Source organism: Lepisosteus platostomus, chromosome 9 (assembly GCF_059453375.1).
Source record: "Lepisosteus platostomus isolate fLepPlt1 chromosome 9, fLepPlt1.hap1, whole genome shotgun sequence".
Lineage (NCBI taxonomy): Eukaryota > Metazoa > Chordata > Actinopteri > Semionotiformes > Lepisosteidae > Lepisosteus > Lepisosteus platostomus.
Genome location: NC_142619.1, coordinates 18,373,550 through 18,394,152, shown reverse-complemented (window position 1 = coordinate 18,394,152; position 20,603 = coordinate 18,373,550). Strand labels below are relative to the sequence as shown.

General features: G+C 36.8%; 1 protein-coding gene across 5 annotated transcripts in view; it reads left to right on the top strand.

The window, feature by feature from the left end:
- Positions 1-20,603, top strand: part of shank3a (SH3 and multiple ankyrin repeat domains 3a) — a 666,415-nt gene that overhangs the window by 522,130 nt on the left and 123,682 nt on the right. For all 5 annotated transcript variants that reach the window (XM_088647094.1, XM_088647093.1, XM_088647091.1 and 2 more), the window contains one exon: positions 4,429-4,542. In XM_088647094.1, the coding sequence (XP_088503220.1) occupies positions 4,429-4,542 (114 nt within the window). The remainder of the gene's footprint in view (positions 1-4,428; positions 4,543-20,603) is intronic.

Below are 20,603 nucleotides of genomic sequence, written 5' to 3'. Positions count from 1 at the left end.
TACCTCACAGTACAATAAACATCTATTCATATTAATTTCTGAGCATGTATTAGCTTGTTGTTGTTCATCATTCTGAAATTCATTTAAATCTGCCATAGTTAGAGCTGATTCTGAAGCTAGAAAAGAGCTCAGTGTTATGACAAATAACAGCTGTTATTTGTTTAGTCAAAACTGTTAATGAGCTCAAATGTTTTCATTATTGGTATGATTAATATTTTAATATATCGGCAGCATTTAACGTATTTTCAACATATCCTCAATTTGTGGTACTGTATCTCTAAATTTGTCTCACATTGGCATTGGTCAATCAAGCAAGCAATCAATCAATCCATTGTATTTTTTATAGCACCCTTCAATCCAAAACATTCTTAAAGCACTTTATATAACTTACACATAGAAAAACTTACAGTAAACAAAAAATAAAGTAAAACCAAATATGTTTTAAGGCAAGATTTAAAGACATCAACATACTGTACTGTTGGCTGCATTTTTAAAAGGTCAGGGCGAGTATTCTAAATACGAGGGGTTACCAGAAAAGGCTCAGTACCTTAATGTACATTTTGAAGTCCTTGGAATGTTTTGAGGAGCCTTGAACCAGCAGAACAAAGTGAGTGAACTGGGATGTGGGAATAATAAATCTCGAATTTAGCCAGTGCATGGTTTTCAGCACAGCATAAATATATTCAGATTCTTTTTAGTATTGTCAGCGCTCAAGCTGCTCAGTTCTGGAAATACTGTAGTTTCTAAAGTAATTTCTTGCATGAACCATCTAACACATCATTGCAGTAATCTTACCATGAGGAGATAAAAGCAACAAAAAATTATCATCCTCATTCAGAGAAATTACTGATCTTAAATAAGATGTGTTTTACACACAGAAGAAAGATTATTTGTTCAGGTAAATTGAAAGATAAGGAAAACGTCATCTCTATTTTTTTAACAAAATATGAGGGAACGATTTCTGTATTACCAAATGTGAGATTTAGACTGGATGGGAAGAGCTAATTAAAATCATCTCAGTCTTATTGTTGTTTAATAGGAGGTAATTGTGACCTATCCACCACTGTATGTCTTTAAGATATGTGCCTAGTGTTAAATAAGCAACTTGACGATTCAGTGTATGCAAATATATTTAAATTTAATCAGAATAACAGTGGAAGCCACCATATTTTCCAATAATCTGACTTGATGGCAACCTGAGGTCACTAATCAATTCTAAATCCAAGTTATCAATCTTTTGTCAGAAATGTTATCAAAGCCTTCTTAAAATCATTATGTCATATCTGCACTCTTTTCGTCAAACATGAGTGCTTGTTTAAAGCATTCTAATATGTTAAATTAAGAAAAAGACTAATTGCATATTCTAAATACACATACATATTTAGCAATGATTTTTCTGTATTGTACAGTATACTACAGTGGTCACTAGTTATACAGGGGTACCTTATCTGAGTCCTGTATTAGTACACAGTTAAATTGTATTTATCACATAAAATATATTTCAGAGTGACCTCTATTCAACACGTCTTTTCATGACGTTTGCGCTTTAAAATGACATGCTACAAAATCAGGGGCAAAAGCTCCATTGCAGTTCCATCACAAACTTATATACAGTAGAACATAATTAAAACTATTCATTAGTATTACTAATATCATATTCTTTTGGTAACAAGAACCATTTTGCAGCTACATATATATCTGTTAGAATGCTTGCTGTTCTTTTTTTTCACAGTCAGGTTCAACAATGGTGTCAGTGCTTGGTTGTATCCATGACAACAGCAGAAAAATTTGGTTGCAGATATTTATGTTAGAACTTGCCATTATAAATGCAAGTTGTAAATTTACTGAATACATATGTCAGCTTTTCTAAATCTTAACACTGCAGTTTCTGGATTTTTCATACAGATATGTATGTAGGCTTTACAAACTGTTTTTTTTTTTCCTGCTTGTCACAAATGTGCATCATTAGTGATATTGTCTTATTTTGGCAGTACTTCCTGTGATGTCAAGAAAGGGTCCTTCCTGAACTGACTAAGATTTCTTTGCTTCAGCAGCTCTGACATGACTACAATGACTGCAAAATGAGTATGGATTTTAATTTGTTAATATTGCTCTAGGGTGTGAATGCTTGCATTTGTTAAGCGTATATGAATGTTACCTACAGTATTTAGAAATATTTTGCAGAGGGCTTCATTGTGAGCTGTTCTGTGCTGCATTGGTGGTTTCATAAAACGTCACTTCACGGGTTCCATTAGGATGCCACATTTTTACTACAGTTAAATGGATTTTTTTCTGGTGGAATTAAAAATATCCAAAATGTTTCCAAGGACTAATTTTATTTATCTGAAACAAAGGGATTATTTGGTCTACTTTCTGCCTTAAACGCCAACATTTTAAAATGTTTAAGACAGAAGATGAAGATGTGGCTCTAAACATCTATGGTTTGAAGTATTTAGAAAGCCTGCATACTTATCAGGAATCAGTTCTGTCTGTGAGGAGCTGGTTGGTTTTGTTTTAAACTCATGTGGATAAGAAAACACCTCTGTGGGGCAGCATGCTGGAAGAATGCTGAACAGAAGTGAAGCGTTTTATGTAATGACTCCTTGGACTATTCCTGGCTTTGGGAGTCTAAACCAGGATCAACTCACACTCACGTGAGGCTTTGCTGCTGGGATGGATATGAAGACCAACAAGATAACATGCTTCATTCTTTCCAATGTGAAAGTGATCTAAAAGCACCTGGATGTTCTGTGATTTGGCGACATTATATGACCTGGAGTTGGGGTTTGTTTGACGGAGCATGGGGCTTATGGGCATGGATACCACCAAACAAGTCTTTTGACTTTATTTTTCTTCCATCTTATTATCACTAAATTAATGTTTTATTTCTTTATATGCTAAACTTTATATCTTTAACTCCAGCCTGGAATAAAAATTTAACTGCTGATCACATTAGCACAGTATTAGTAGATAAGATCTGAGCAGTATACAAACTGAGGTGCATGCACACAGTATTTCATATCTTGCTAGTATTAAATTAAGCAGTACAAAAAGTATAAAAACAAGTCTGTTAAATGTTCCTGAGACCTACACCTGTTGATTTCCTATTTTGTAAGAAAAAGAACTCAAATGAAAACAAAAACAAATGTGAATTTATTTTTGAGGAACCTGTTTCTTTAATATTGTACTGTATATTTCCTTGCTTTCCTAGATAGACAAATAACCTGGCAGTGTGGTTTCCTAGCAACCGCAGGGTGATAAAACTTCGCTGCAACAGTGAGGAAGAGCATCTCTTCCCATTTAAGATGAGGAAGTGCGACCTGTGACATAATAAACCCCATACATCAATGTGTGACCATATACGTAGTATATACAGTACCAGTCTGAAACCAATTGTATTAGGTGAAGTTTTCCAGCTGGATGGATTTTCCTTGTGACTTTTTGGTTTTAAGTCTTTTGGACTGTGGTTTATTTTGTGAGCCTGTTTTAAAGTTTATATAAAGCATATTACTGATTGTAGATTATCTCACCTTTAACAATGAACTGTTAAAGTGTCATACAAGCATATTTCAATACAGATCTCTTTTTTTTGTTGTTGTTTATTGCTTATCTTGGGAGAAACAATATTGTTTTGTTGTGGGTTTCACTGACAGGCCTTAACTTACACTTGTTAATGAATAACTGGTGCCCTTGTTTGAAACTAAGTTTAGCTTTGCGCAACTCATCCATCTTCACACAAGATTTACACAAAGCATAATTTGGGCTGTGCCCTGAGTAAAGGCAAATATTGTACAGAATGGGTGTTTGTGTGTGAATGATATAAATGTAATTACCTTACATATTCTCATGGTTTAATGATATAAAATCACTGTATTTCACTGTACATGTTTTACCAGCATGATTTAATCTATTCTTAAGTCTATTAGGTATCCCGTAACAGCTCAGTTAATCAGCCTGACCTGGAATCTTGTGGTTGTGATGATTCCTTTCATTTTATACTGAAATATTGAGAATCGAAAGTGTCCTCGCCATGATAACATTTTTCTTTCCAAAGCATATTCTGGAGACTTAACAATGTATCATTGATTTGATCCATCAGAATAGCTTTTTTAAATTTTGATATAATTTGATAATGCCTGTTACGACTTCTATGACAATTTTCACATTAAGTTGTAGACAATAGCATGACCTAAAACTCAGTAGATCTTTTTTTCTATTTTTTCCCCTTTGAAACTGTTGAGAGTTTGTACTAAACTTTTCAATGTTACACTAAAACATGATGTTCTTTACTTTTATAAATGTTTTATATTTATTGTATTCTTTGTCCCTCCGTTCTTTTATTATAACTCATTTCCCTGTGTATTCCTCTTAAAGAAATTCTTAGTTAAAAAAATGTTGTCACTAATGGTACATTTCTCTCTCCAACAGTACTGAGTATCGGAGAAGGGGGATTCTGGGAAGGAACAGTGAAAGGGCGTACGGGCTGGTTCCCTGCAGAATGTGTGGAAGAGGTTCAAATGAGGCAATATGACCCACGGCAAGGTAGGGATTGGGGTTGCTTTTTGGAAAACATTCACGTGTGCTGCTGTCTTCCTTCTTTTCAGTAGTTTGGTCAAATTCTAAAAATGACTAAACAAGCTAGCTAAAGAGATCGGGTACTTATCTAATACTTTGCTGCTAATTCACCTGGTTGAGGAATGAACCAGAGAGGCAGATTCAGGGGTGGAGCTGGGATGGAAGGAGTGATTTTAGAAAAGATGTGTGCTGAGTTGTGGGCAGTCAGGGAGTATTTACACATCAAATAACAAAAGTGCAACATTAGAATTTGTTCTACTCTAGAACCACTGTTAAATAAATACCATTTAGTACAAACCCATTTCTCTTTGGCTGAGTCCTGGTTATATACTGTAGATCATTAGTTTTATAAGAAAATAATTAGAAAGAGGTGGCATCTCTCCTTTAATCAGCATTGATCCTACTGTATAGTGCCAAAGAGCTTGTAGAATGTCAAAAATGCATGGCTCAGTGGTTGAACAGGTCAGAAAGCCTTTTTGCAGTTCTTTATTCTTCCCTTGCTGGTACAGCTCTCGTTGCTGTGAAATGAGAACAATAAAAGAAACAATCTGTGATACCAGATTTGGTAGCTGTAAAAAATAATTAGCTAGTGTTTTTTTTAAAAGCTCAGTGTTATAAAATAAATATTGTTTTTCTAATGTCACAAACAAATATTTTAATAACATTGCTGTATATTTTTTTTGTCTTAGACTGCATTCTATTTTTCCAGCAGATGTTCAATTCAGCCACATCTTTGATCCAGCCCATTTCATGGCTTTTTTAAAAGTAACTCAATAAGTTTTCCACTGTTAATTAATCTGCTTAGTTGAGTGAATATGGGTAGAATATGGATTGAATGAGTGAATATGGGTATGGATAGCTCAGTTGAGTGGGTTTTTGTTGCAGTGCTTGATATACGTAATTATTGCTTATTACATTACTACTTAATGGTAATGGATTTTTTATAGTAAAGAACAATTGTTATGCTTGTTTCTGATCTCCATATATTGGTAACACCAGAACATTGTTCATAGAAGACGTAGGAGGTGTGATAATGTGCTCCAGATAAGTTATTAAACAAAGTTTTTAGAGGTTGTAGCAGCGTGTGGTGGTTTTATAAGAAAACTTGATAAATGCCTGCTTTAGATGTATGCTGAGTCCCTCCAGCCAACTTTCAGCTCAGATATCGACAATGAGTGAAGATTACCCCAGCCTAGGAGCAAGCCAACTAAATATCCTATTTAAATGCATTGTGAGATTGTCATTGAGACAGATGAAAAACTTCACACTTAAGGACAGGAATGGAGAGTCTAAATCCTGCGTCAAAGGGCCTACAATTTTGTCAGTTTTGTCAGGTCAGCTGCTACAGTATGTTTCTTAAATAGAATATACAGTGTGTGCCCCTAAAAATGAAAATATTGGCACCATACTGTATTTATGAAACAAGGCAGTCCTACAATTAAATATAATAAATATTGTCACTCTATAATGTTTTTGTGATACCGCTTCTCACATTATTGAATGCTTGTTGAATTAGTATTAGTATACTGTACACTATAATGCACATAAACTGAAATAATCGATTTACACAATGAAGCTTTATGATTTCAAAGGTAGGGCAACTAATAAAGATCTAATGACACAAGTAATACATCAGATATAGTAATAATAAATATAGTACATAAAGCTGATAATTTCGTTAAACATTTAAGAAAAAAAGTAATGATTATCCTAACTTAAAAATTCACTGTAAATCATTATTTTATTGATGGGTGCCTGTCAGTATGATTTCTAAAAATGAACTGAGGATTTCAACATGAGCACCTGTAATGAACAAAAGGCACAATCTGAAAAGTTTATATTGGGAGTAATTAAAATTGGTTAAATTATGCATTTTTTACAGCAGTAGGCTATAAGACTAAAATATTTTAGAACTTGGTGGCATTTGAAGGCACCTAGCAATGTGTAGAGTCCATTGTGGATTATTATGTGTTTCTTGATTAAGCATTGTTGTATTAGGCTTTTTTCTGTTGCTGAACATACTTAGCAATACTAGCTGTCATACAATGGCCTGAGGAAGGCCAAAGTAGGTCTGTTTTATAAAAGAATGGCTCTGCCACAAAGCACTCAAGTAAAAAAATTCAGTTTATTTACAGTGCTCCCAGTCCCCCTACACCAGAAAAATGAAAACCCAAAAAGGAACAAAAATAATTCTTCAAATAAAGATATATCCTCCATTTCTTATTGCTTTCTTTCTGTTTTAAGTCACACTACCTGACTCACCAACCAACAACAACAACCCTCTTAAACTGAGGAGCCAGTTTAAATAGCATGTAAGCCCCTCCCCCTCTGGAAAAAAACATTTCTCCAATTCATATGCATGTGGTTTTTCCCATCTCCATAAATAAACCTTGAGAACTGGGGTTAGGTTTGGCCTTCTGAGGCCACCATAGGCTGACCCACCCTGGAAGTACCAACACCGAACAAACAGTGAGTATCATCCATTTTGAGAGCACTCTCCATTCACACCACAATACTCACTCATATCTGTGTTTAAGTATGTGTTTTATGTACGTGAACGTATATGAAATTAAGTAATAGCAGTTACTGGTCAAGCCCTGAGTGTGCACCCTCAGGAACTTATCTAGCAACCGCTCAACGGAAGGTGTATGAATAGTGTATTTCTCGTGCTATCTGTACCTCGTGACAGGCTCCTCTGTCACACCAGCTTTCAAGAACTGGATAAAGCTTGCAACAGGCTATTCTACTAATAACACTGGAAACATCCTAATTGAAAAGTAAACAAATTGAGTAAGCAGGCTGGAGTTAGCAAGAAAGAAAGTTAAATTAATTTCATTTGACAGCTTCTTCTATTTCAGCTTCTATCTGGCAGTTTGTATCTTTGTTTCCAGGCCTTTGTTTGTCCATTACATTTAATTTTATTTACACAGAAAAATCTTATTTTATGACAGATATGTCTTTCATTTATTTCATTATACAAATATGCACAGAAAGGATCAAGGGAAATTATACTTTTACTTTGATGTTGACGGTGACAAAGAAGCATCGTTGCTTCAGCTTGTGTTGCTGGGTCATGGAAGGATTCTCTACTATACCTTAAAGCACTTAATTATCCTGTGGTGAATTAGCTGTAGTGTTAGTCTCAGACAAAATGAAATCATTTTTCCTCGTCTGGTCACTTTTGTTTCTGGCTGAGTTAACCCCTCAGTCACTCCTTATTGATTTGGTGTTGGTCTGGATATCAGCTGATTATCTGAAGTTGGATGTTTAGTCTGGCCACTAGACTTGGAGGTAAAATGGTCAGCTTGGATTACTGATCTGCATTCTTACCATTACTTTCATTATTATTACTTATTTAACAGTCAGAGTTAAAATTGTTAAAAGCTTTAGGCAATCATTTAAAGTTTGGATACATCATTTTTTTATTGATTGATGTATAAGATAGACAGTAACATTAACTACTGTATAACTTCATTTTTTGTACAATTAGTTCAATATGCTACAGCAGTTTATCAGATAGCCGTGAACTCATTTAGCTTCCTGAGTGTCCTTGAGTATGCAGTACTGTATGTCTCGCAGTGATGTGGGCTTTCTGTACATTTTACTTAAGTTTTGTTAAGTTAAAAAAGGTTATAAATCATCAACATTAAAAAACGAATACTAAGAGGTACTTTTAATAGGTGTTGAATGCGTGCCAGGGCAGCACAGTGGGGAAGTGGTTAGCATTGCTACCTCACAGCACTGGCACCCTGGGTTGAATTCTGTACCTGAGCTGCTATCTGCATGGAGTTCCTGTCTTCTCCAAAATGAACATATCGGTTTTCTTGAGTTGCTCCAGTTTCCTCTCGCAGTCCAAAGATATACTGGTAGATTAATAGGTTTCTGGGACAATTGGTCCTGGCTTGAGTGTGTGCGTGGTTGTGTTTGTGTCTGCCTGTGCTGCAATGGACTGACATACCCCGCCTTTGCTCCCGTTGCTTGCTGGGATAGGCTCCAGATCCCATGCGGCCCTGTATCGGATATAGCGGTTAGAAAATAGGTGGTTGAAATCCATGCCTCGGCTCATGTCACAACTAAAATGTGCTCTTTGTAAAAAAAAAAAGAGTGTTTGGCAGAGGGATTGAATTTATACTATATTGCTTCAGATGTTTATTTTGGAGATAACAGATGAGGTTCTGCTCACAGGGAAAGCAATATGTTGCAGTCTACTGAAGCAAGGAAGAAGGCACTGTCTATGGCTAACACACGCTAACAGTTCTTTTTACAGTAAGGTTTGTCTGTGTGGATTGAAATAAATGTACACACCTGGGCATTATGCTCCCTTCAAGAAGTCAACTTTATTTCATACTGCACAGTGATATCCCCTTGCAATCTGTTAACTGTCAGTTTATGTGCTCTTTTTATGGGGTTCTTCTCAGAGCAACAGGACTGTTAACGTTTGTGTAATGTTGAGTAAGATTTCAGTTTGATTTAATATTTTTTCTTTAAAATCCACTGAAGCCTTCAAAGAAAAAAAATTGCTTTAAAATCAAGTCTTTGAGAAATTTGATTGACTGCTCTGCACAGAACTGGAGAAAAATCTCCATATCAACATATCTTAAGCACCTATTGCATTATATTTCGAAACACCTTTTATTTTTTGAGTTCAGAAAACATCACTATTTTGCCTAAATGAAATAAGTTCTGCTTGTTTCTCATCATTGTAGGAAAACAGATTGTGAAAGGGTTAAGAATAATCATGTTGTCTTCAGCTCCTTCAGCTGTTTCTCATAGTTATCGAATTTCTGTAAATGTTTTGGAAAACTCTAAATTCAGGGACATTGTGAAAAACACTGCAGAGCAATACAATTTTGTGAAATGCTGTCCATGGACATGGAGAGCAAACCAGAGGTCTCTGCATCAGCTCAGTGTGAATGCCGTTGTGTCCATGATGCTTGCAAGGATATGGTACATGGCTGCATAGGTGCTGCTTCTGTTTAGGAAAAGTTTCCCCACATACACAAGACTTTAACTATACCATTGTTTGAATATGCTGTCCAGCATTTTAAGCACTCAGTACATGGCTTGTTGATAAGACCCTGTTTCCCCTTTCTGGTTGTTCCCCTTTACTACTGGAGCTGAGAAGATGATCTGTAGATCTCTGAGTCCTAGTTTGTCAGCTGGCACAGATGAAGACAGATTGAACTTAATTTCCATCTGAAAGGATTTTCTAGACTGCCTTTTCCACGCATGTAAATCCAAATCTCCTTTTGACATTTGTAAAGCATAAAGTGTATTACAGTGTACATTGTGTGCTTTTACTGACAATGGTGAGTGCCTCCTACATGAAAAATCAGAGCAGAAATAAACTGATGAATTAAAATACTATACCAGCAAATATTACTGTGCTGTTCTTTTTTAACTCCTGCTATTTATTGAATTTGTATGTAGATTTACGCCAGTACAAATCTTTTTAAAAGACTTTGCCGAGATTTGACATGCATTCAATCTGGGCGGAAGGTAAATCCTTCTTTGATTACAAAAAGACCAGCTGAAGCAGGAACTTAAGTGATGTGCTTTCAGCCAACCAACACTGGTATAAAAGACAATTTCAGAAATCCAAATTAAAGTTTCTAGCTCTATTGTGCCAATTGTCTAAAAACGGAGTAAGTGAGGTTGGACTGAGGCTAATATTTGATGATGAACTTGAAAAAAAATGAAAGTAGATACCATGGGTAAGACTTAAAATGCTAATGTTGAATGTCCACCTTACTATTTTCCAAGAAGAGATGCAGACACATCAGTTTAATCCATTATCCTCAGAGAAACAGGTATTGATTGAATTCACTAAAGCTTCTGTAAGTACTGCAGTAAAATGCTAAATACTGTTGCTTCTCTGAGTATTAATATCCCAGATTGACTGGAGTGCAGTTCTTTCTCATCTCATCCCCAACCGCTTCAGTGCAAATACAGAACAGAATGAGCAGCCAGGAGAGGAGAGAGTGTGAGGCTGCTGGCCTTGAGCCAGATTTTTTCACTGGAGGCTAATGAGTGTGCAGGAACGAAATGGGCACACCAAGAAGATCCAGTCCCCTGTAAAAAAAAAAAACGAACACATTAATACAAAGGCTTTAAAAGGGAGCAACACATTTCATTTGACGGACTCAATGTGGAAGGCAGTGCACTGGGGAGTAAGAGTGGGGGCAGTAAATGCTTGGCAGAATAATTAATGTACTCATCACATTACTGTGCTTGTTAGCCACTGATAATGAGTGGTTTTTACCAACCCACTGTCATATACAGTTGTTGATTCCAGTAATGTGCATATTGTTGGTGAGCTTATTAACATTTTCATTTGTCAACAGTACATTCCAATTCTGCGTTGATGAAAAACCCTTCTGATGAAGAATGCAAACTAAAGAAGGTTAGCATTAGTTTCAGCACCAGCAGTGGTAATAGATGTGGGAGAAGCAGTTTTAAAACATGTTACAATTTACTATAAGAGCCTGTCTCCTCATTACCTTTTAACAGATGTCCTGCTAACTTGCATTGACTCTATACGTTTCACATTGTTGAATAATAGCACAAGTTCAGATCAAACTTATTTGGACAGCTGCTCTCCTGAGTCACACTTCCTTGCCACGAGTTCAGCATTCACTCAGGTTTAAAAGTATCCTGCCGTAAACTTTACATTTCCTTTCCAAACTTAATTTCAGTTTTAGTTTTCACAATCACTGAGGCCCCTATAACATATTATAGAATGTAGAAATAACATAAGACATACTAGTAGTAAGGCTGTAGTAGTTCAGGTGGGTAGCTGCGTCAGCATGCGTAGGCTGCAAAGGAACAAGTAATAGGTTTATTCCATGCTGAAAAAAGGAAGAAAGAAAACACAACGTTTCGGCCGTGGAGCCTTCCTCAGGTGTGTCTACTTCACACCTGAAGAAGGCTCCAAGGGCGAAACGTTGTGTTTTCTTTCTTCTTTTTTTCAGCATGGAATAAACCTATTACTTGTTCCTAGTATTAAGGCTTTAACCCTTAAAGGGTCCAAAGGGTAAGTGTCAGCCCCTAGTGGCTGTTCCTACTGCCTTTATTGAGTGGGAATGGCTAGGCCAGTAATCTCAAACTCAGTTCCTAGAGTGTGCATTGTTTTCTAGTTTTTGGTCCACCAGAGCAGAAAAGATCAATGTAACAGCTGATTATTTAACAAGATAATTAAATGGGCAATTGATTTAATTAATTTTGATGTTTTAGAGGCAACCATACCTTTAATGAAGTGAATGTTTTGAGTAATCAACTGGAAAAGACTGATCTGAAAATATCAGCAATTACTTGTTGCTTTACAAGTCCTAGATGTTCAATACTGCTATTTTTAGGAGAGTGTTAATAGAGGGTAAATTAAAGTCAGTCCTCGTACCAGCTTGCAAGTTAGATAGATACTTTTTTGCTGTGGAAATTTGTCTTTGGGTGGTCTTATAGAAGTAAAAAACACACAAGGAAAACATAAGGGTCACATAAGATTACAACAACAATATGTGTAAATCTCTTCTTCTTCGCATTTTTCCCACTTATGTGGGGTCTGCTAGTTTGCACCGATTTTTCCACTTCGTACGGTCTGCGGCATCTCGGCAGGTGACTTTTGCGAGGCGCATGTCGTCTTTCAGCCGGTCCAGCCAGCGCGTAAATGGTCGTCCACGGGGCTGGCGGCCTTCCACATTCAATTCGAGGGCAGTCTTTGCCATTGATGTGTCATTGCTGCGGAGCACGTGTCCATACTATCGCAGGCGCGATTCCCCCATTTTCTCAGTGGTTGGGGCGACTTTGAATGTTTTTCACACCTCTTCAGTCATGATGTGGTCTAGTTTTGTCAAGCCAAGGGTCCGCCATAGACGGTCCTAAGCCTGTTTGCGAACGGAGGAGGGACTTCAGCGACAGGCCGTGCATCAAGCCAGCTGAAGAAAAATTCCTTGTTGCATCAAAATGCAATATGCAATAGGTGTAAATGTAAATGATAAATAGGTAGTGGAGGGACCACATTAACATACTGTATATTCATTGAGTAGTTGCAGAAGGGACAAAGGACTTCTTATGAATGTTTTTAATTAATGTTTTAATTTGGCACCCTAAACTGTCTTCCTGATGTGAGCATTACAGTATGAATTGAGAATGGAATGGGTCTGTGAAATCAGCTGTGAGGTTCCTTGCCATTCTGAGAACTTTATTATGATATAAATCCCAGAGTTGGGGCTGCTGTTTCCCCCATTATTTTTCCTGCCATTTTCACAATTCTTGTGCTTTTTAACCCCAGGTTTCCCTACCAAACTGTCCTGTTAAATGCCAGAATGCTCTCAAAAAAGATTTTGATATGCCATCTGTAGGACATTTTGACTAATATTACAGTTTTTGAGACTTTGAATTAAAAACAGCCTCTGAAATTAAAACAATCCTTGTGAAATTATATATACTGTAAAACAAGCCTTATGAAATTAAAACGAATACCAAGCAAGGTCATATTTCTGGCTTAATAGGTGGTTAAGAAATAGGTAATAAACAGACAATTTATTAAACAAAAAAACAAAGACTAAATAACCACAAACAAATATTTCCAACCTGCTATGTACAAGTGAGTCCAAACATCCAACGTTTGCTCACAGTAGCAACCCCTAATAAACTCTGCTAAACTGCTGTATAAATCTTTATCTGTAAAATTAAGAAAATTCACTTCTTAACTGAGAAGAATTAATAACACATTCAGATCTTACAACAAATAGTGCCTGTTCAAAAATACATTTGGGTAAGGGAATTAAAGAATTCCACAAATATTTTCCTGAACTTAATCTGATTCCCTTCAGTGGCTAATGATGATTGTAAGTCATCATTGAGGCATCCAAGTGGTGAAGATTGTTTATAGTGCAAAGAACACGTTCATTCTTATAGGAGGTAATTAATGTGGTCTTTTTGTTCTGTTCTCCTCCTTGTTGCCTATCTTTTTAAACATTTTTAGCAATAAGTTAGCCAGCTAGTCTATACCAGAAAGTGCCTGACTCAAAAATCATCTAGTTGTCTGATGTCTCTGATCAACTGGGGAAGATCAGATCACCCAGAGCTGTGTAAGATCAGCATAGCCTGATCTTAGCTCCCACATTCTAACACGAATAAATACAGACACTCAACAATTACCCAACACATAACAATACAAAGATGTTCCATTGTGTATTTCTGACAGAGCATAAAAAATAACGCCATTATAACTCTTAGGTTTTTTCATATAGACTATTGGTGATGATGAGCTCTCTGATAATGGAGAAAATGATGCCTGGAAAAAAGTCCCACTAGTTTATAAAGATCCTAGCAATAAGCCATTTTGATATCAGCAAAATCAGCATTTTTTTTTTAATCCAGTGGAGATAGCAAACCAGATTGTGGAATTTGTGTGTCTTGAAGCTGGATTTCATGGGAAATAAAAAATGAGATTATTATGTTAATTAAAAAGCACTAATTGTGATGTTCAATTTATTCTTCACTACTGTATTAGAAATTTCTTCCATATATAGAGCCAAGAATAAAGACTCACCAGGCATCAAAAATAGAATAAATAATAACAGTAGGATACATAAATAATAATAATTAAAATAATAATAGAATACATACATCATCCAGGTGGATGCTGCACATTGGTGGTGGTGGAGGGGAGACCCCATTACCTGTAAAGTGCTTTGAGTGGAGTGTCCAGAAAAATGATGTATAAGTATAAGCAATTATTATTATTATAATGTATTACAGAGTAAACACATCTGAGAAAAATAGAACAATACCACATAGGGAATGAGAAACAATTTAGTTATTACACCCTTCTTGCAGATTATGTTTTGTAAATTATATTTTTGTATTTGTGGGGTTTGCATTTTGTGCTTTGCATTTTGCAGTTTATGATTTATTATTCATTTTAGTAATTTAAAATATGAATAATGATTAAATAAGCGAACAAATGTTAAGGAAAAGAAAACTTCATACTTTGCTGTTCCCTTTCCTGGCTAAGGAAATAACAGCACAGGCTAAAGTGCTTATGAGGAATGAATCAGGGAGACAGCTGCAAGGTCTTATGAGGAATGAACAAGAGAGTCAGTTGAGGTGGGGAGAAAAGGGCTAGATGTGCTAGAGATGTACACAGACTCGCTGGCAGCTAAAGATTATTTACATGCAGTAGAGTAGAACTCTGAATTTGGGATCCTCCAAAACTTCTGTCAAAAATATTATTGTGTGTAATGTTTTATTTGCTCTTGATTCAGACTTTTTTGGAATGCTCTAATAGTTCTGTATTTTTAAGTTGATTTGCTATGTACAGATGTAAATTGTTCTTTTTCATTTAGGTTTTGTGTTTTGTGTATTCATGGCAAACAACAGGGTACAGCATTAGACCACACAAACAAGCACGCACAAAGAAATATTTTAAAACACTCCCATGAGTGTTCAGAGCACTGCAGGTGGGAATGGAGGCTGTTGGAGAGTGACAGCTCTAAGGGCAGCTTGTCACCCAGCTTGGTGTTTAATGATTAGTGGGATCCTCTGTAGACTTGGAGAGTAGCATTTATTAAAGCTGAAATTCTATGATGAAGAACTAGATACATGATTATGTATCTGTATATAGTGAATTAATCTGTGTGTATATACTTTTGTCAAATTCAATATAATTGTTTTTTAAAATATGTTTTGTTGTTTTCAAAGATATTGTTTGTTTGTTAGTGATTCTGCACCATGACCAGCAGAATTGAATTTATATTTTATATAGTATATAATGTTCATAATATAGTTTCGATTCTAAAAATCATTCTAAAGTTTTAGAATCTATCTTGCAAATTGCATGAAAAGGTATTCTTTGAGGAAATTATTAATGTGGAAAACAAGCTCTTTTTTTTCCTCATGCTTAACAAAAATGTGGCGTAGGCATTTTTTGATAATTGCAAATCATGTTTTTATATATATATATTAATTTTGTGTGAACAAAAGCACAGGGGGATGCGAGAGCAGAGGAGGGTTATGGCTTGACCCACTTAAGGTATTTGCCTCATTTGACTGATAAATGTTTCCTTTATGCTTAGTATACTGTTCCCAGACAGAATTACTATGGAAACAGTGAAAATCATTGCAATCAAGGCATTAATGGAAAGGCTCAATCAGCACATCATTTTCTGCAAACTAATCTTATGATGTACATTGATTATTACACAAAGTATCAGAGGAGACACAGGAGACCAGTATTAAATTTGATTGCAAAGACCATATTGATTTTTAATTTCTTAATGGAGAATATGATCATATTTAAAACAGAACACTCATTTTGTATAGGATATGTATTTAAATACTGCTTTGAGGTGATGTGTAAAAGGTGCTAATGTCACTGATGGTGAACCCTCGATACAGAATAATTTTAAACTTTGTAGCCATCTACACCACCTAGCAATTTTAAGGGTTCTAGGACACTTTTTTCCCCTTCAATGGGTACTTTATATCACCCAGAGCCACCAGTGCCACCCACAGACCAGACAAGACAGCCATCCTACATAATTGTACTTTTTATTACAGTACATTACAAAAGTACAATCTACCCAATACACAGCGCACAATTTCTATAACTGCATACCCAAAACGCATAACACAACCTATCCACCAGAGGCACTTACAGTACTCACAGAACAGTGCAAGAAAGATGGATCTCAGTTAACAAAACCAATGTCACAAAGGAAAAGTCCAGCAGCATTATTCTCCTGAAATCCAGAGATCCAGAGATTTGGTATTCTTCTTTAAGCCATCTTCTTTGTCCTGGCTGTCCTGGACAATGTGGCCCCTTATGGGCCCCCGTTCTTATCCTGTATTTCTCAGAGTCCAGCTTTGGATAGAGGGGGGTGGAAAACAGTGCAAGGACCTTCCTCCGCTGCTCTCTGCAGAGACTCTGGTGTCCTAATCCTCTCCTGAATCCAATCTACAATAATAATAATACAATAATTGCTTACACTTATATAGTGCTTTTCTGGACACTCCACTCAAAGTACTTTACAGGAAATGGGGACTCCCCTCCACCACCACCAGTGTGCAGCATCTACCTGGATGATGTGACAGCAGCTGTAGTGCATCAGAATGCTCACCACACACCAGCTATCAGAGGGGAGGAGAACAGAGTGATGAAGCTAATTCATAGATGGGGATTATTAGGAGGCCATGATTGGTAAAGGCCAGAGGGAAATTTGGCCAGGATGCCAGGGTAACATCCCTACTCTTTTCAAGAAATGCCCTGGGATTTTAATAACCACAGAGAGTCAGGACCTTGGTTTTACTTCTCATCCAAAAGACGGCATCTATTTTACAGTATAGTGTCCCCATCACTATACTGGGGCATGAAGACCCACACAGACCCCATGGTGAGCATCCCCTACTGGCCCCACTACCACCCCGTCCAGCAGCAACCTTAGTTTTTCCCAGGAGGTCTCCCATCCAGGTACTGACCAGGCTCATACCTGTTTGGCTTCAGTGGGTTGCCCGTTGTGAGCTGCAAGGTGATATGACTGCTGGCTGTGTGGGACACAATCTGTGTCCCCCTCAATTCTTCCCTATCTAATCCTCCTCCGAATGCTCCTGACTGAGGCTTTTGAAACCCTAACACCCAGGACTCGAGGCTCATTCTCTTGGGCTCCCCCAATATCCGTTTGATGTAGGCAGAGCTCATTGGTCAACTGGCTGTATGCCGATGGCCAGGTGTAATAATAGTTTGTGTATTTGTACCCTGTTACTCCTGTTCCAGAGTCCCCCTCTCAATCTGAGGCCGTTAGACATGTCCTGCAATCCCATATGTCACCTCTGGACTGTATGGTTATTAACTGTGTCTGTGCAAGGAGGACCTTTGATTAATGGGAAGCTCAAACACCAAGGAGAGAAACGCATCCACCCTTTGGCAATTTTATGCAAACATAAAGTCGATATGGTTTCTGACACCTGTGGCTTCAACCTCCTTTTTTCACTCAGTGACACTACCCACAGGAGACTTTTTCTGTAATAAACTTCATGCAATGCGCTATCCCGTAGCCTAGAAATTTCCAATACTATGCTTCTTCCCGTAGTTTCAAATTTATTTAAAGGGTGTTAGTAAGACATTCATTTTTTATATGCTTTTACAGTACATCAGCAGAGAAGTAGAAAGGCTCTTTTCCAATAGAAAGATGTATTACATTGCATAATCTGTGAAAAACTTGGTAATGGTGTGCAGTCTTTCAAAGTGTAATGCAGTGTAATGTAATCCACAGGGTTTACAACAGATATCAGGTACCTCTATAATGAAAGCATTAATCAAAATAATATAAACTATTAGCTTTCTGGTCTCTTTACACCTTGAATTATGCTTTCTTTGCTTAGTCTGTATGTACAGTATTAAATTATCCTTAAAGCTTCTTTTTAAAAGATTCACCATTATCCCGATATACTGTGGTGAAGTATGGAGGGAAAAATAACCTCTAATCCTCTCAAGAGGAATTGAGAAGCAGAAACCATTGTAATCATTTGGTGTCAAGGCCATAATAAAAATAAAGGTATTAGTATCATACTGTACTTTTGAACCATTCTATAGGTGGAAAAAACATTTGAAAAAAAATTTAACCCATATTTAAATACATTATTAAGATTTTTCTCCTTCACAAATCAAGAAAGATTTTAACATTTATGTAATTTAGTTTTAGCATATTTCTGTCTTTCACACTGTTATTCAGACTTTGGCTTCATTCTGTTTGATGAGATCAAGGATAATAAAAAAGGACCAGACATATGATAAACACACCCCAACCTGCATTGCCTTGTTAGAAATAAAACACATTAGTGCAAAGATGATTTGCTATAACCCAGACCAACGGTAGGCAGTGATTCATTCCTCAGGAGTTAAGAAAAGTAAATCCCCACTTCATTACAGTAGAATCGATAGAAAGTCCACACAAACAAATCAGTACACAGTTGTTTGTGCTGGTGGGGGGTGAGTGGGTGTTTTTGCAGGAGCTAGGTGGGTGTATGAAAGATGAGAGATGCAATACTGTAACAATGCTGATGCAATACTCTGGCACCACGCCAGCCAAATAAACAAATTCGGCACCAGGACTCTGAATAAATCTGCAGGGTATTGTTTTGGTTAGCAAGCAAAAGCCTGGATATTGGAATATCCAGAAAAGCTCAGTTTGCGTTTCTGGTAACATCCGGTTGTCCTACATGACTTCTCAGTGGGAATACTGGTATCATTGTCACTGATTTGAAACTATGCAGTGTATGGGGGGGGGGGGGGGACAGTGCCCTGGCAGTGAGTCTTGCTCCTTCTCTGGTCTTGGATTCCTAGGTTTGATTCTGGGCTGAAGCAACTTTTGTGTGGAGTTCACATGGTCCTGTTATGTTCAGGTACATCACTGTCCTTCTACCTTCCAAACACACACTGGGTAGTTCAGTTGGTATCTCTAAATTGTCTGTGTGTGTGTTCTTCAACAGGCTCTCATCCATCCTCGGTGTAGTCCTACTGTACATTGCACCCATGCCTCCAGGGTGAGCTCCAAGTTATAAGGGACTTTCCCAGGAACAAGCAGTTTTCTGATAATGGATGGTTGGGTGAATTGCAATGCTTGGTGCTGAAATTGAAATTTCAATGAAATTGATTGCAGTTTCAATGCACCCAATTAAGTGGTATATTGATACATTTGAAAGAGCTATTATTTGGAAAAATGCGTACAATGCTGCAGGTATCCTTTTGTCACTGTGTTGCTAGATGTGCTACAATCTGTTATCCAGGTGGATGCTGCACATTGATGGCGGTGGAGGGGAGTCCCCATTAATGCCAAGTGGCATTAAGAAAAGAAAATGAGGTATTAACCTTTATGCTGTATATAACCACATGCTGAAAAGCATTTGTATGAAGGCATAATATAAAGGCTTAACTTAATTTGTGAACTGGGGCTTATGTACTGTATATTGACTTAAATATTTAACTTAAGCTTACCAATTCTGATAAGACCCACTGTAAACATATGCAGCAAAGTCATAGGATAATTGTCTAGCAGGTTTCTTTGTCCGGTTTACAGACATTTTAGAACATATTTCTGGTGTCACTGTATGGACAGACCTCTTGTGGAAATTGTGTTGTTGGGGATGCAGCACTCTCTTCTGGTAGGTAAAGGAACTGAATGTATTGTAAAAAGATACATGCAAAGGCTCTTTCCATGTAGAATTGTGATTATGGCTATTCAATATTAGAAAGAGTTCGTTTTCTTAAAATATTCTGATTCAATTACATTATTGTTATAAAGTAAATACCCTAAGAAAAATGTCTATTTTTCTATTATACGATTCTGTTTGTACCCGTCCTTTGCTAAAGAAGCCATAAAATTCTTCTTTTTCCACATTATTTAGTGTTCATAAAGATAATGCCATAAAAATATAGAGAAACATCTATTTTAGGAGAGCTGTGTTGTAAGATTGATTTATGAATTATAGCTGTGCAATATCTCACTATAGATTTCTGTAGAGAATATGACAGAATGTTTAAAAAGAAGAATATCTACATCAATCAGTGTACAGTATTTTTCATCACAAAATGAAGATTTTCGTAGCTTTGGATAAGGCTTTCCAGTATTTCCTCAGAGCTCATAAGACCCTGGAGAGTCCTGTTGGACAGCACAACACCTTACTGTAAATGTTGATCCAGGTAATCACTGAGTTTTTGTTAGTGCAACAAAGCAGTGTTGTGGTTTGAAGTGTTTTGATACAATAAATTGTCAGCTTGTAGCTGCAGGATGAAAGTTGATATAATTGTTCTTTTTTTCAAACCAAAAGGTTTCGCTCAGAGCCCATGGTGTGTCATGTTCTTGCTTTTAGACAGAGTTAAAAAAACACTTCCTTTCTTTCAAACCTTATCTTGAAGATCCCCTTAGAGATCCCCTTGCTTACGAATGAATCTCCATGGAAACAAATCCAAAAAGTTCCAAACGAAGCCCTGCTGAACATATCTATTAAATACACCATAAAGGATTTGC